At 40.2% G+C, this 17,153-nt stretch overlaps 1 protein-coding gene across 1 annotated transcript in view; it reads left to right on the forward strand.

Moving 5' to 3' along the window:
- Positions 1–17,153, forward strand: part of adgra3 (adhesion G protein-coupled receptor A3) — a 32,600-nt gene that overhangs the window by 4,671 nt on the left and 10,776 nt on the right. Inside the window, exons 2-3 of the mRNA XM_056369293.1 lie at positions 6,289–6,360; positions 12,769–12,840. Coding sequence (XP_056225268.1) covers positions 6,289–6,360; positions 12,769–12,840 — 144 coding nt within the window. The remainder of the gene's footprint in view (positions 1–6,288; positions 6,361–12,768; positions 12,841–17,153) is intronic.

The following is a 17,153-nucleotide window of genomic DNA, read 5'->3' on the forward strand; positions in this document are numbered from 1 at the left end:
TGCTGCAGGAAAAGCATGCTGAGTTTGATGACACGTCAGGGTGCAGTAAAACGTCTTGTTTTACAGCAGTGCAAACTGGGAGTTAGGGTTACATTCTCGTCTGGTTTCCTTGAGACTTCGCTGCCTTCAGGTTAGGCTTGTGGAGCAGCCTCACTTTGGATTTCAGATCTTAAAATACAGTGAACGCAGACACATAAGTTTGGAATTTGTGATCAGTCCCTAGGTCAATCATTTCATTTGTTTACTCTCCCCAGCATTAAAAAGCTACTATGTTATGCTGGGAGCCTTTTGAAGTGCTTGTGTAACTGGAACACAGGTGCCTGCTGTCATGCATGTCCTAAGAGGATTTGTTTTTGTTTTTTGTCCAAGCTCACTGAAAACATAGAGACATGGCAAACGCCAACTACACCATAACCAAGAGAGATCAGCATATTTTAAATTCTAGACACATTTAAGAAGACAGGATTATTAAACGCCATAAAGAGGAAGATTGTATCAGGGATCACAATAAATAAATAAATAAATAAATAAATAGGAGTGCTCCTGTGTACTGCAGTGTTTGCAGAAGAAAGCAAATTTCCAAAAGCAAGGCACTGACAGCTGCACATTTAGTCAGTTCACAGCCTTTCATTTCTCAGGTCTGTTGAGCTTTGACTTTGCCAGGTTGCCCCAAGTCTCAGTTAATCCCAGACAAGCAATTCAGTTTAGTTTGTAGACATGAGCTCACGCTGTGTGATACCTTCTGGTCTGTATTCATTTTATTACTCATCTTCTTTTATCCTGTTCGCATGGTGGGATCATTTGTCCATTCAGCCAGAGAGCTATAAGGTGAATACCTTGCTCTAATGGCTTGGCCTGTTGGATGGTCAAAGAGGATATTGCAAGGCCTACAACTTGTACGACAAGCTTCCCCAAACTCAAGTGAATTCCTTTAAAGGACTTGATATTTCCTCAATGACATATAAAACAAAAATCCTTGGCGCAGCCTTTTCTATCCCTTGGTGCTCATTCTCTAAATAAATCCAAATGCTGCAGAAAAATCTTCATACTTGGATCATTTGTGGCACAAGAAAGCACTAGATAACTGCGAGAATCACCTTGGCAAGTTGCACCACCTCAGCCACTGAATCACTTCCCTTTTCCACCTGAGCTGAGGCCCACTTTTCCATTCATTGTAGTCGGAGGAAGTCACTCTAGAAGGGATTTTATGAGCTCCACTGCAGCCTGAAACTTATTTGAAAACCTGTTGAAGAGTTACAGCTCTCTGCTCTTGGGACTTCTTTGTGTGAAAGCCTCCTGAGCGTAAAGAAAGTGTTGAGAGATCACCAGTTAGCTTTGTTCTTAAAATGCTCTGTGCCTATGAGGGGAGTGTGTAGTGGCTGGCCGTTTTTTGGTCCCTCTCTGGATAATGTGCCCACAGCCAGAGGCGTATGCTTTCAAAGGTGTATTTTCTTAAGTGAAAAAGAACTCTGGACTACCTTCAGCAGTGTCATGTTTACTCAGTTTGAAGGCAAAAGGAAATCTAGGCCAGCGAATTTTATATTACTCAGAGTAGAAATTCCGGTTTCAGAGACAGCTCTTCCATAAATGTCATAGAGATTTATAGCATCTGTATCAGGAGACAGGATGTGAGATTCGGTCGTATCCCCCTGCAGCTTGTTCTTGGCCTGAGCACAAGCAGGTCTTATCTATGCATCAAGATAAGGGAGACTCCCCTCCTGCATCGTTTGAGGCCTTGCCCGAAGAAATTCCACAGACGGCTCTCTAGTCTGGAGACCTCAGGCTGACATCCAGAGACAGACATTGAGGAAGCAGACGGTCTAGCTACAGACATCCTGAGGGCAGTGGAGATGTTGGTGGTTAAATGTCCATGATCTCCATGTAGATTTGAGGCTTTGCTTTAAATGTATTGCTTGTGTAGTACGCTGTGGTATTGCTTTGTCACCAGTGCAAGAGTGTGGAGAAGACTCGGGTTTTGCAGCCAAAGCAGTTTCCAACATGCCGAAGTCACACTCCTGTCAGGAGCAAGAGGGAGGGACAATGCGAGTGAAGTAGGGCAGAGCATGCAAAGAAGGAAGGGATGGAAAGGGGGCAAGATAAGGGCTCATGACTCTCAGGAGAACTCTCTTTCTCAGATTATTTTAACGACCTGTAGAGTCACAAGGCTAGAAATGTGAATTTAAGCAGCCACAACGGAATGATTCATAATCCACTCTGCAAACCTACTTACACAACTTTCCATGATGATGCAAGGCCTGTTCACGCTGTATTGAACCTCAAATAAGTTAATGTCAATAATGATGAGCGTGTACTTGTGACCACTCCAGGTCTTTGCCATTAGATTTTTCCTATTAGGCAGATGTTGTTATGATTTGCCATACTTTCCTGTCACGACATTACATAATGTAACAGTTAGCCTGCCCTCTTTGTACCTCTCTAAATTGGCTTACGGTGCTTTATGAAAACGTTGCTGTCAGTGCAGTCCGTCCAAATGTAAGCGTTGCCTCTGTAGATGCATTTTCTGTTTGTGATAAAATGAAGATGCTTCCTTAATTTCTTCTGCATCAGCTCCCAAATATTATGAGCTTCCTCAAATTGTTTTTTACTGCAGTGTTGCTGCATTGTAAGGTGTTTTTGTCCATCCCCTATATTCTGTTGATTGAGAACCACATTCCTGAAGTCACAGAGCCCTCATGGTAAATGCATCCATTTGGTATGCCAGATATTCTTCAATATAAATGAGACTTTTGTGACCACAATCTTGGAGTGCCCAGCGTTTCTGCCTATATCATCAGAGCATGTGTACACAGGCAGTGATAGAATTTGCAGTCTTGTACATTATTGCGTTTTAACATCTGCCATTTCAGCATCCAGCAAGGCTGCAAAACGCAAGCGGTGGACGCAGGAACTGTTTGTGTGCTCTCGCTCAGAGCGGCAGCGAGCCAAGCAGCAAATCTCCAATGAGTCTCCTCTGTCCAACCCTGTAATAAAACAACCCCTCAACACCCCATAATGACTCCAATCTGGCCCTGGGTTGTGGGTGCCACTAGCATGTATGTCACCCACCACATCCCCTCCCTGCTGGCCAGAAAACATGCTAACCACAAGTCCTTGCATGGGTTTCCTGCTGGGAGTTAACAGCACTATTGATTTCCCAGATCCTTTGGGAGTAGTTTGGGAGAGAAATCTTGGACTCTCAGGGACATGGGTGCAGAAAGTGGAGCTTTACTTTGCAGTTTTATATGTAGTGAATCAGCTTGTGCTATGCACCAGGAATAAACTGGATCATAAAATCTGGTTTATAACCCAGAGAGGAAGCAATCAAGAATTCACACATGGTCTTGAAGGTCTTCTCAGCTCTTTCATTTCTGCAGTGATAAAGTTTAAAATGATGAAGGATTTTCTTATATATGTGTACTTGTTTGTATTGAAAGGTGTTTGTAAGGAGTACCTCACAATATCTTCTTAGTATTAGGGGATTTTTTTTTACATTGTGCATTGCATTGAATCAGGTGTTAGCTGTAACTATTATGCATAATTCATCTGTCTGTAACACTTTGGGTTTTTTGTTTGTGTGTCCCTTCAATAAAATACTTGAAGGCTCCTTTTTAGTTATGTAACCCTGATTAGTTGCAGTGAATAAACAGTAAATAATTTTCTGACCGTTCATGGCTAGATTAAAGGTGAACTTGTGTTTGATCGAAAACATGGATTTCTTATTGTTAAAATAATATGATGGTTATGAAAAAAAATGCATCACTGGTGAGTCACTGCTGCTACAGATCAGAATATGATGTGTTTTAGCTGTTGATGTCCTTGAAGAGAGCCTTCATAACACTTTATCTCATTTTGGCTACCTGTCTCAAGAGTGCTCAGATGATAGCCATTTTAACATGAAAGAAAACACTTGGCTGAGGTTCAAGTTGTTTTTCTTCTGATCTTTTCCTGGCAGCGGGGTAAGATTCTGTGACTGGAGGCTAAAGTGTGGCTGGAGGACAAAGAGACTTAACATTGTTATCTGTCAACAAGTAGCAGTGTGGCACCATTTCACTTGTAACTGAAAAAGACACTAGATCCTTTTCAATCCACCTTCACAATTTAATTAACACACATTCCTTGCAGATGCTTTGAGTGCTGCGGTTGTTTCTTCTATCTGAAAATTGTTGTTTGCTTCAGATATTAGATGTAAGCCTATATTAAATTTGACTTGGTGTGACAAGTTGACAAATACCTCAGCTACCTAAAATGTTTAATATTTAACTTAAAAGTATTCACAAGAAATGTTTAGCATTTGCACAGCACACATGAATATGTCACAACTACTTATAATATGATTTCACAGATTTGGCTCCGAGGCACTCCTCTACAGCTAGAATAGCTGAGAGGAATATTCTGTTTCGGGTTTATTATTCTTCCGCCAAATTTCGGCACGTAACTCGTCCCACAGCTTTGAGAAAACCCCGGTAATATATACATCAAAACGTGCGTCTTGATCCCGAAAGGGGTGCTATGACTTTTGGTGTTAAAATTCCAATTTTTCCCAAAGTTATTCCCAAAAAACTGGGAATAAATAATGCATTAGGAATGCATTGGAATTTTCTTTAGAAACCCACCTTTTTTCAACAAAATTGCACCTTTTTTCTGAGTCACCCAGCTCTCTCATACCTGCACGTAGAAATGTGATTCAAACTATAAAACGGAGGAAAACTTCTGCTCTCTCAAAAAGACAGGAACTGTTTTTACACAAACTGTGTGTTTGTAAACAAACTTTTCAAACTGTGAGCACTCAAAGGAGGAGTGCAAATCACTTTTTCTTCAAAGTTAGAGTGAAAGCGTCAGTTGGGTAGAGTGCGTGAAGCAGTAAAAAATAACCTTTATTTTTATTTTTAACTCGAGTTCGCGGCCAAACCGTAAAAAGGAGACAAATAATTCTTTCTGAAAATGTAGACATAGTTGTTGGGATTCATAAAATGTAACTTTGACAGGCAGGGTCTGCACAAAATTTAAACGGGGGTGCCGAGTCCGGCAGCAATACCTGTCTCACTCTCATTGACACCTAATGTAATCGTCTTTTTTTTTCAAAAGAATCTCACTCTGTCTCCGCACTGAGCTTACTCACTCGTTTTAAGGAATATCTGAATAAAATAGAGACTGTAGAAACTTCTGGCTTCAGTGTCTGGCACGGTCTTTTCGGTTTATGAAAAGAAGTAACGGTTTTCTCATAATTTGCAGTTGTTTGAAGCCATGTAGAAGCCAAATTCTGGGCAGATTTTCACATTGCCATGGCAACGGCAGCTCCTGACCTGTGTGCGTGCGTGCGTGCGCCTAGCAACCAGATAACCAACTCTCCAAGCTCTGCTAGCTTAACATTAGCCGCACGTTAAGTCTTAAATTACATTTAGTTAGGTCTTAAATATAAGTCCATTTACTGCTTCCTTCGTTGCTTTTTTTTTTTGTTTTGTTAAAAGAGTGAATGAAGTTGTGACGGTCTACGCTGAGACAGAGGAGAGGAGAAGCTACCAGCCCTCTCTCGCGTTGTTCTCCTCCCCAGTAATGTTAAATTTAGCACCGAAAAAAACATAATAGTGGTAATTTAAATAGCGGTTCATGGGATTTATTAACCTTCAGGGGTCCCTCTGTCCTTTTTTGGACATTTTCTTCACTTTTCTTTTTTGATTTGCTGATCATTTTGGCTGTGTTACAGCTGAAGGTATGGATTTCTGCAAGAAAGTGTCTTTTTTGACATATTTTTAAAATCTAATGTCAGTTACTGTTACAGGTCTATTATACACTGGTAACACATTTTGTACCCTCTGGGGTTCCTCGCGTCCAAAAAAGGACATGCAAAGAAAATGCTATAAAATCATCATATATCAATATTTTTTTCTGCTTTTTTTTGCATACATCTCTTAAACCACTTCAGTTCTGCTCAAACCTATCAAATGTTTATTAGTTTTCAGGATTTTAACCCTTTAAATGCCCCTTTGGAAGACATATTGCCTCTTGTTTTATTAAAAAAAACAACACAGAATATGAGATATTTCCCACATAATACATGATGGAGGGATGTGACATTGTTTTATATCAGAGTCTTTTATATCAAGAGATTTCTCAAAACCAGAATATGATCAGGGTGACTTTTGAACACTGGAAATAAATCATGTACTCATCCCGGCAGTAGCCCCCGTGGCACTCAAAATTTCCCAGGAATTTTCTAGTTGACTTTAAAATTCAGTGGCCGATTTTTTTTCTTTTGCTTCACGTTTATACATATTTTTCTTTCCACAGAATTTTAAACAACAATAAGATTCAAGAACTCAGAAATGGATCCTTCTTTGGATTGTCTACGCTGGAAAAATTGTAAGTATTATTATTTCCTTGAGCATAAATGTATCAATGTTTACAGTCATGCATAAACTTTCTCTCTGAACTTGATGTTTGGATTAAAATTCACACCCTAAAAAAAAAAAAAAAAAAAAATCTGATCTTTAAGAAGTCATCTTTGCCATCTTGGAAAGCAGCTATTTAGGTTGTATGAATCCATGAAAAATCACCAATGGGCTTTATGCTACAGTCAAATACGTTCACCATATTTCACGTTATATCCCTCAGTGCATTAGCATGATCCATCCATCACTCCACAAGTGAAGCTTTGGCTTGTGGAGCAGGAGGTTTGTAAAACATACTTTGGCCTCATGCCAGTGGAACATCCAGGTCATAGAAAATGAGAAGGCATCCACACAGCACTTACCCTCAGTCAAGTATATCAGTCCATAGTGGAAGACTGTAGATGGTACTAGAAAAGGCTAATTATAGGTATAACCCCCAGGGTTGGTTGGTGTCTGCCTGGTGACATACTCTGAACATACAGTTGCTTGGGTATTCTGGGGATGGAGCCCACTTTTTTCACAGGGAGTGACACATAGACAACCTGGTTGCTTCTCAAGAGTTTACTAATGCTAGTATTTAACAAAGTCTGGAAAGTCTCTGCAATCTGTCAGAAGAAACTGTGGCAGAGAATTTAGATGATGGGGAAATAAGTTGTACAGAGTGAAGACATTTATTGGTGCGTGTGGGTATGTTCTCTGGGGTTCCTTAATCAATGGAGAGATGTTGATCATGCTTTTGACTCTGCCTTTGGAGATGAGATTGTCATCACCCGTGTTTCCTTCCTGCAGAGAGTTCAAGAAAATGGCTGTGGGCCTGCACATATGGGCCATGGGTGATTTATCACTCTGGAATGGCTTCATGCAGATAAAATAACCAGACCATTAATGGCCGTGCTTTTACCCAAGGCTACAATAACACATGACTGCATTGATATGGAATTCTAAGGGCATGTTTCCCTGTCATTCTTCTCGGTCTGGTTAAAAAGACCAGAAATTGAGACCGTATATGAGGCCATAATGGCTACATTTAGCCTTGTGGTATTAGTTCAGCAGAAATTAGGCTTAAATATTGATCATTGATCGCAGATCCCCATTTAATTTATTCATCACACACAATACTTTTTGCTAGAATAACATATATTTTAACAAGCTTCTCCTTACTTTTCTCTCTGGCATTTTTAGTCAATTTTGACATGCAGCATTGCTAGACTGATAAACATGATAAATACAGCATGTGACTCTACTGCTGTCAGTCCCCTTGGTCCCTGCTAACTTCTTTCAAACTTTGATTTTGTACACTACTGTGATAAAGTGCCTGCAGTATTTCCCCCTCTTTTTACTCTGTTTTCATAATTTGTTGTAAAAAATTCTCCTGCATGACTCCCACATTGACAGGACTAGATAGGGCTAGATTGTTTATAGACTTGCAGGAAAATTCCCTGTGGGCTCGGATGTTAGTTTTTAGAGCTCGGGCCTACAGGATAAAAAAGAGGCTGTGTGCTGAATGCATTAAAAAAGCTTTGATCTTTCTCCACCAAGAAAGCCTTAAAGGCACTTATGTGCCTTGTCTCTGAATGGCCAGTTGATTTGGCTGTAAACTCTGTTCTGCCTGTCGTTGCATCAATCCAGAGGCAAGTTTACCTCCAAAAGCAGCTCCCATTGTGCCTCACACAGACCCCACCTCACTCCCATCCACCCTTAACCAGTGAAGCGAGGTTGCTAGATGGCTTGCTTGCTTTTGTCATTGTAATGAGGCCAAGCCAAGGCCAGAGGTGTCAACAGTAAAATTCACACACACACACACACACACACACACACACACACACACACACACACACACACACACACACACACACACAAAAACACACACTGCATGCTAAAGCCTCTCCCTCTCTGAAATGTTCCTCTTCCCTCCCTCCCACCTTCTGTCACACTCCCCTTCTTTTCTCCTCAAACTCTGGAAGAGGGAAAAAAAAACATGCTGCATGAGTCTGTTTGAATGCACGGGGGCTCTCCATCTTCAACCCCTCCTTCCCTCCACCTTCACAGCTTTGCTTTCTTTTTCTTTGTCCACAAAGAAGCCCCCCCCTTATTTGGGCTGCCTATATGCAGTCGTGAAGACTGAGACAGCAGCTGGCTGTGAGTGCCAGAAAAGGGTAGAGAATCGATTACGCCTATCTGGCACTCTGCGTGAAATTGCAAAGTAACTGTGGAGACCGCTGTGTTTTGTTGGGGCAAAAGGTGTCCCTGCTTGGAAATAAGCCACACAGAATCCCCATTATCACTCTCCTCATAGAAATAGGAGCCAAGCTAGGCGACCGTCAACATGCTAATTCCTTGCTAAATCCGCTGCTGTGGAGGAATGCTTATTGTGGCAAACGCAGCAAGGATAACGGCTCTAGTGTGTGGTGTTTTCTGAAGAAGTGATTGTTGTCTATTCACGAATGGCACAATACTTGTGGAAGTAAGGTGTGTAAGCAAGTTACACATAAATATAAAGCTAGTATGAAATGGACATCACTATAGAGCTCTTAGTCCATGTTTGAAAGGAGGACACTGTTGACAAGGCTCTAATTTGCTTAACCAGTGGGATTAAAGGGAGATTATGTAACTTTAAAAAAAACAAAAAAAAAAAAACACACAATCTTCTTTTTACAAATGAGAAGTTGAAATCATAAGCAATAAAATGCACCCTCACTCATTTCAATACACTCAGTAATTTTGCTGCTATAGCCCTACTTGGTCTTGTATGACCTCAAACTTGTGGCAACTAACATTGGCTAAATTTGGCAAGCTTTCCTATATATTATAATATAATGTATATAAATGTGGTAGTTGGTGAGTTAGTTCTGTCTTTGTCCTGACAAATGCCAAATAATTACTTTAAAGGATCTCAGTAAATTAAGGGAATTTTAAAGTGTTATTTTCCTGTAATTGCCTCCTGTTGCATCCAAAAGTTACATAATCGCACTTGGAGTTCAGAATATCATTTTTATGGGTTTTCAGGGGCATAATTTCTATTAACACAAAGCCATCCATCGTTCTGGTCATCTGGAGGCTTGTTTAACATTACCAGTTTCTCAGTTTCTCCTTTCTCAGTTTCTCCTTTGTGGGAATGTCAAGTCTCTCATGCCAGGAACTTCCATATATATATATATATATATATATATATATATATATAAACCTTCCATCAGAAAATGATGCCAAACTTGGGAGGAGGACTCGAATAAAATGTTATTCCATGTCACATGTTTTTTAATTTTAACGTGAACAACACCTTTGGAAGGCAGTATGTGTGCCCCTAAAAATGGCAGCAGCTGCAAAACCGCCCTTCGGTGTGGCGCCAGTTCAAGAACAGCTCTGGAACAGACTTGGAAATATTCAGCCAGCTATTTCAATTTGAGCATGCTGAGAAAACCTGGCATTTTTCTCTGCAAATAGATTTAAAAGGTGCCAGGTCATGTGTTGTCAGTGGTCTTTGGATTCTGAAGAGCAGTTAGGGATGGTTAAGCATGGACTGCTTCTCTCTGACTCCCCATATTTTATTCACAAGTGGTTTTGTTGTCAGTAGTAGTGGAGTGGAAGTTCTGGACACTTTTTCATGTTTAACAATGCAACTGATATCTGATCTATGAAGACCACCAGCAGATTCTTTTAAAATGAAAGATTCTGTTAACATCCTTGTTAAAACTGAAACTTAAAAACAAAAGTTTATTTTCTTTTATTCATTATTCATTATATATTAATTCTTTTGCTTTAACATTTTTAATTCATTATAAATGTAATTCTCATGTTTGGTGAACACAAATGAGACCGATAATGTGTCATCAGAACAAATAGCAGCATTGTTCACTGTTTTTTAAAGGTGTAATGTGTAAGATCGTGCTACTTGCTCCACATCCATAGGGGTTAGCATTTCACCTCTTCGCCCTTGTCCAGTTAATCATGTTGTTGTTGTTTTCCCCATGTTCCTTATACTTTATTATTTAGATTTGCATTTATTGTTGATTAAAATTGTTGATAGCACTGAAACAAATTATGAGTACATGTAATACAAACGGTATGTTTTTATTTACCTTTAAAAATATGAAGGCAAGGGGATACTGCATGACACATGGTTGTCAGGCTATAGCAACATGAGGAAGGGACGATGACATCATCACAAAGGCAGAATCAGAAAATATGGTTTATTGCCAGGTAGGATTTTACTTACAAGATATTTGGCTTGGTGTTTGGTGCAGTATACCATAAAGATTTGGTTAAGGTGTTACTGTAATGTGGTTGTTGATGGTTGATGAGGCCAGATGCAGAAGAAAAGGCAGGTGCTGGTCCATCACTGGGGAGGACTGGACTGGAATTCTGGTCCTGACACAAACGTGACAGGACAATTAGTTTAGATCATACAAGTTCTTTGAATTCAAACATGTAAGGTCTGTTGTGTGTGTGTATAATAAATAGTAAGGATAGATATGAATATGCTAAAATAAAAAAGGAAAGTGGATCCTGAACCTGCTGGTTCTGGATCAAACAGTCTGTTTGTCTTACTTGTAAAAGAAAATTTACAGACACATTTAGTTGGACAACAGTCGCAGGAACAAGCAAAATTCTACTACATCACTAAAACGTCTGTCAACATCATCAAGCATACATTTTTGCCACTTGAAATGATTGTTGTTACGGTTTGTCATTTGCACTAATGATCGCTACATCAAACCGCATTTCTTTACTCGGAGCTGTCTCCAGCGGTGGAAAAACTGACAGGATTTACTCGTGTTTTCTTCTTCTCTTTGCCGTTGAACGTGGTTTCTTGTCTGAGCGGTTCTTTGGGAAGGAGATCACTTTCTAGGCACTTCAGCCATCTCTGCATTTCTATGATGCTAGTCGGCTTTTGTTTTTTTAGTCGGGAACTGTGGTGTAACTTTAGGCTCTGGAGGAATCTTCTTCGTGGGACTGAGGGCAGACTAGACGCTACACTGACTCACACATAGTTTCATAAAGTGGTATTACAACACGATGCAGCTAGTTGGTTAGCATGCTCATTTTAGTAGATGTCTCTTAAATACAATAGGTGGAGATCTTGGTCATGACACCATCACTGTGGCTCCTTCACATACTATTTGATGGTGTTAGTTAATTTTTTGAACATTTTAAACAAAAATTCTGTCCAGATCTTACACATTACACCTTTACAGCTAGTTCTGTGGCTTGCACATCTGACCAGGGAGTCAAACGGTGGTGGAGAGCTTTTCTCTTGACTCATCAGTTCACTCATGCTGAACTTGGACACAGGAGAGGGCAGCTTATTGTGTTTGTGTCCTGCTTTACTTCAACTGTAACAACTGCATCTCCAAGCAAAGTATACACTGAAATAAATTAGTTTTAGCAGAAACAAGCAAATTAGTAGACTCAACATGTTTGTGTACCCAATACACACTCTAAAACCGGCTCTCACTGGTTGTGAGGGTCAAGGCAGGATAAGTCCTGCCTTCTCATTTTTCTCTCACCACTCCTGCACTAGCTCTTCTAGCTAACATCAAAAGCTTTAACAAGCAATAGATTTTTTTGTCTATGACTTATCTGTGGCCACCTACCCTCCTTCAGATGACAGCTCCTTGACATCAAACGGTCAGAGTTACCCAGAGGCCTTTTGTGTGGGTTCAGGTGGCGACTGGAAAGCTGCCTGAGCCTCCACTGTAATGAGTGACTAGGCAGTGGCAGCGCAGGTGAGCACTGTAGGAATTCTGTGACCGCAAGCCTTTGAACCTGAAGGGAGGAGTGTGCATGTGCGTGCACACACGCACACTAGAGAGCTCTTTTAAGGGTCAGGTTGTCAGTGACAGCAGCTGTGTAGTAATGATGGGTGGATGGAGGTCTGGATGTTTTCATTGGACAAAAAAATGATGTGCAAGATACACCCTGTGTAGTAACCATAATATTATGGGTGTCTTTGCATTTGTATCATTATGTTACAGATGGCAAGGCAAGTCCCTCCTTGCCATTTTCACTTGTTTGCCATGTTGATGTTTGCATACTGAAATTGGGATTTCAGAAGATGACAGCCCAATTTGCTTATATTTTACAAGCATTTCCGTCTAATTGTTAGTTATAAGCTCAGCAGAGAAAACTGGTTGAGGCCATAATCTCAATCTATTCAAATACATAATAAACCGGAATCACATTCTGTTATTGCTTTTTGTCAGCAAATACTGAAAAAATGCTGATCATATGCCCAGGGGCAATGATGTGAAGTGCAAGAAAAGCCACTTTTGCTGAAAAGAATTACTTAAATGATTAATTGATGAGCAAAATTGTTGCAGTTTCATTATTTTATTGCTGTTTGAATTGTTTATATGATCTACAATATTTTTTTTCTCCACAGGGACCTGCGGAGTAACATGATCAGTCGCATTGAACCAGGCGCTTTCCTTGGATTGCCAACACTAAAAAAACTGTGAGTAGTGTTGGAACTTGTGCAACTTCACTGTCTCTTTAATGTGGTTCCTGCGTGTGTGTGCATACTCTACACTCTCAAATTTAGCTCCTCTGGGATTTCACTAAGGTGATTTTTTTTATTATTATTGCAACCAAAAGATCTAAATTCCAGTGTTTTTAGTTTGGAGGACTCTCTTTAATTTAATTTGCCATGTGAGAATATTTTTTTTTATGAAAACTGTGACTGAAGAAATGCCATTTGTTCAGTGTGTCTTCTGTTAGACTCGTGATTGTCATTTTGAAAAGTTGTTAAAGCCATTTTTTGTTGGTATTTTAAAGTGGTAGAACTGTTGTGTGGTCGTTCAACAGCTTTTAAGAATTCCATAGTTCAACAGTGAGTGTAGCGTCTGGGCTGTGATTTAATGTGCTGTTTTGATTGCATATATTTTTTAGCATATAGTTTAAAGCAGCTCTTGTTTTTTATCTATGCAATGCGCTGTGCGCAACTTTGTAGATCTAGATTGTATCCAGTGTCCATAAGGGAGCATGGTCAAGCAGCAGTCTATTTCTACTGCCTTGTTTTGTCTGGCCTTCCGCCAGAAACCACTGCAGACACCATGAGGCCTTATATACTTTCACACGCTCTGAAAAAAACTGTGTGAAGAGGGGGATATGTAAACTTGTGTGTGTGTGTGTGTGTGGGGGGGGGGGGTATCCATGAATATCATCTGAGGATAATTTTGATTTGCAGAAAATACATAAAGCTAGAGTCCATCTGGGATATGTGGTGTGTGAGTGTGGGAGGTCAGAGACTGTGTGCTTAAGTGTACAGTGGAGTGTTTCCCTTTGTGTATGTGCGTGCGCACATGAGAGAGAGAGAGAGCAAGAACACAGCATGAATTGGAATCATCCGACAGTGCCCAGTCGCTGCCAACACAAACTTGAGCTTGGCTGCTGCTGTGGAGCAGCAAGAGCGAGACAGGAAGGCAGTCAGCTCTTTGGCTCAGACCCGGCCTCATTCCCCACCCCCCGCTCCTCGATGCATATTCATGCCACACGCAGATGGATCCATGCCTGCCTATATGTCCTCTGCATATTAAAATTTCACCCCACACACAAGCTATTCACAAAGGCTTTCCGTATCACTACACAGTGATCTGTAACTTCTCGTGGTAATAATGCTTGTTCCAGAGCACAGTTTGGTTTTGCCTCAGGGTAACAAAGTTTAATTGGCCCCACCGCCCATCTCAGTTAATTTCAAAGGGTAGTTGTCACTCACTCGACTGTGAAAGGGAGGGAGCACAGAATGGAGAAGACGAGCAAAGGAGACTATGAGGTAGTGCTGGACCCTGGGAATGTAAACACAGAAGCCCTTCATCAAGCGCTGGCATCTGCAGCAACACATCCACCCAATTTTTTTTTCAGTTTTTCGGAAAATGGGAGTGGATTACATAAAAAGAGACTCACCAGTTTGTTTTTTTATCTCACATTTATCTGGCATATATTTTGCACATGCTTCTCAACCTTGTCCTTATCTTTGACTCTACTCTGGTCAGACTCATTTACCTCCCTCTTCAGTATTAGTGTCCTTCTCATTTCAAGACATGCCATTTGAACCTGTTCATCTTACTTGTTTTGTCACAGAGCAGTGACGGGGGCATTTAAAGAAGTGGCTCCAGAAGTTTGGCCAATATGGGTTCTACACATCAGACATCAGTCTTGTTGAATTAAACAGCTTTTGCATCAACATATCTTAGGGCTAGTTGCATCCGAGAGGTTAGAAGTAACTTTGCAATTCAGATTTCTCTCCCAGTCTTGACCAGCTGTTGATCATCTACACACAAAACAAACAAAAATACTTAAATCTCAAGGAATTTCTTAAATTTCCTCTATTTGGATGCAAATGCCACTTGATCCAAAATATTTACATCGCATGTAAATATTATGGACACATCATCACATCATGGCTTCCAAAAAGCTCTGTCTACACTGGATAACAAAGAGGCCATGTCCTAAGTTTTATTCGTTAGTACTGGACAAGCACCAGAGACAGTAAATCCTACATTTCCCAAAATGCAGCTTGGATAGCATCTTTATTGCTTCCTAAATTCCCACTTCTGCCAAACCATCCCCTATTTTTAATGCGGGTCTACATCTTGTGCAATGCTCTCTGAAATTTTAAGTGTCTGGTTCAAACTGCAGTAACCCTGATGACATCACAATGACCTCATCAGTTATATTTGTAGACATGAGAAAGCTCTGTCCAGAGACATAGAAGACATTTTGCAACTGTTTTCACAGGCTGAGACGTACTTGTAATGACAAGTGCCGTATATTGTTTTCAAATATTTCAATTGACAAGAGCATTTTGAAAATGATGTTTATATATTTGTGTGCTGAAATGTCAATATCAATTTAAACCAGGTCTTTAGATAAGACGACTAGCATAAAAAGATCCCTCCATTTGCACTTTTATAACAGGATGAACATCTGATCTAGAAGTAGTCACTTGGTCCCAGTTTTCTGGGTTTCTTTATTGGGACACTCCACTATTGGTTACACCTTCAGTGGAAAGACAAGTGTTTCCCTTACCTCACTTTACACAGTTCATATACACACCGTTTCCACACAGTTCGAGATGTACTAATACATTCAATAACCCCGCCCTCTTTACTCTGCATTCCACCAACAGCTGAACCGTCCCTGCTCGGGCCTAATCACATTGGGTTATTTTTGCTCCTAGTATCATCCACGACAACTGAAGCACTGCAGTGAAGCCGGCCTCTGTGCTGTTAATTTGCTACATGCCTGCAGCTCAAAGTCGTGTTTGAGATAAGTCTTGACGTATATTAGTTGACTAGAAAAACAGATAGAAAATAGAGACTTGAGTCCAAAGCCATATAACAAAAATGTTGTAAATTTTGAAAGATGAACATAGTATACATAGTAACATAGTAAAAGTGAGTGAAAGTAATAGCAGTATCTTAAGTCCCTGGATGTAGCTGTAACTCTAGCATTTGAATCAAGGCGATAAAGTGAGATGAAAGTGTGCCTTTCGCAAGGGGAGCCCCCTCCCTCAATCCCCTCACTTTTCCTGTGTTATCCTTCCCTTGACACACAATGCTCGCAAAAATTGGCAAGCCTGCAAAAGGCGGCTTTTTCTCCTCTTCCAAGTGGAACTAATAACCTCACACAGTAAATTCCCCAGCTGGTACCTTAAGGACCAACTCCAATAATTACATAAATGCTCGGATGTTAGCATATGCCTGACAGTGATTTTCCAGGTATCACTTTGTGTCAGTATCGCATTCCTCGAGCACCCCGGGATACAGTTTAGCTGGTGGTTTGAGGTAAAGATCTGTCTCTTCTCCCAGGCTCTTGTTTCTTTTTGTGGCAATTTTCAGTGATTGGATCATTCACTGTTACAGTAGCTGTCAAGGTGCTCTGCCTTTGAACTGTGGAGTCACTATGACTGGTTGCTTTAAATGTTATCAATCTGGGAATTTAAAATATGTTCTGTTACCATATTCATTTTAGTTTGCTGGATAAAAATTGTGTTTTACAATTATAAATTTTTTTTTTTTTTTTTTAGATCAGATCAAATGACTACAGGTAACATGAAAGGAATAAATTGTAGTGTCAACCCCATAGACGATTATCATCTGTCCCCATAACTCTATGGATTGTTTTAGGGTCTTTGGTTTTATTTCTCTCATCTTTGCTGTTTTGGTTCACCCTCATTGCTCTAATCAATCTTGTTTCCAGCTGCAGCAGGCAGCTGTTTAGAGGGAAAAAGCTCTGATAAACCCACCGTTCATGACCTGTCCAGCACAAAACAGCAGACAGACAAAGTTAACGATGATCCGGTAGAACATTTAGCAGCTAGAGAGGCAGATATTTCCTTCAGGAGTTGGTGGAGACCAAAACAAAGATGAAAGGAGAGAGAATATTGAACTCAGCATATCAGATATTCTCACCGGCCTGTCAGAAACACAACTCCAACTGAATGCCAATATTGCTCCATGTCTGCTGGGTGTGTAAGTGGACAACTGCTCATTTTCCACAACAACTTTATAAGGTTATAGCATGTCAATGTTGTGCTTCCAGATTGATCGGCTGCCCTGAAGTGTAAAAAACAAAAGTTTTATTCTGCTTTAAAAAACTAAAATCACTCTGATAAAAAGTTATTTAACGAAATAACTGCCTTAATGTTTTGTACATTTCTCTGCAAATAAAGGGTGGAAGGAGATAAAAGAATTGAGAGATTTGAGATATTTTACTTTTTTTTTTAAACAAACTTATTACTGGGTTCAACATGAAACCAGCTATTGA

The sequence above is a fragment of the Seriola aureovittata genome, chromosome 23, assembly GCF_021018895.1.
Source record: "Seriola aureovittata isolate HTS-2021-v1 ecotype China chromosome 23, ASM2101889v1, whole genome shotgun sequence".
Classification (NCBI taxonomy): domain Eukaryota; kingdom Metazoa; phylum Chordata; class Actinopteri; order Carangiformes; family Carangidae; genus Seriola; species Seriola aureovittata.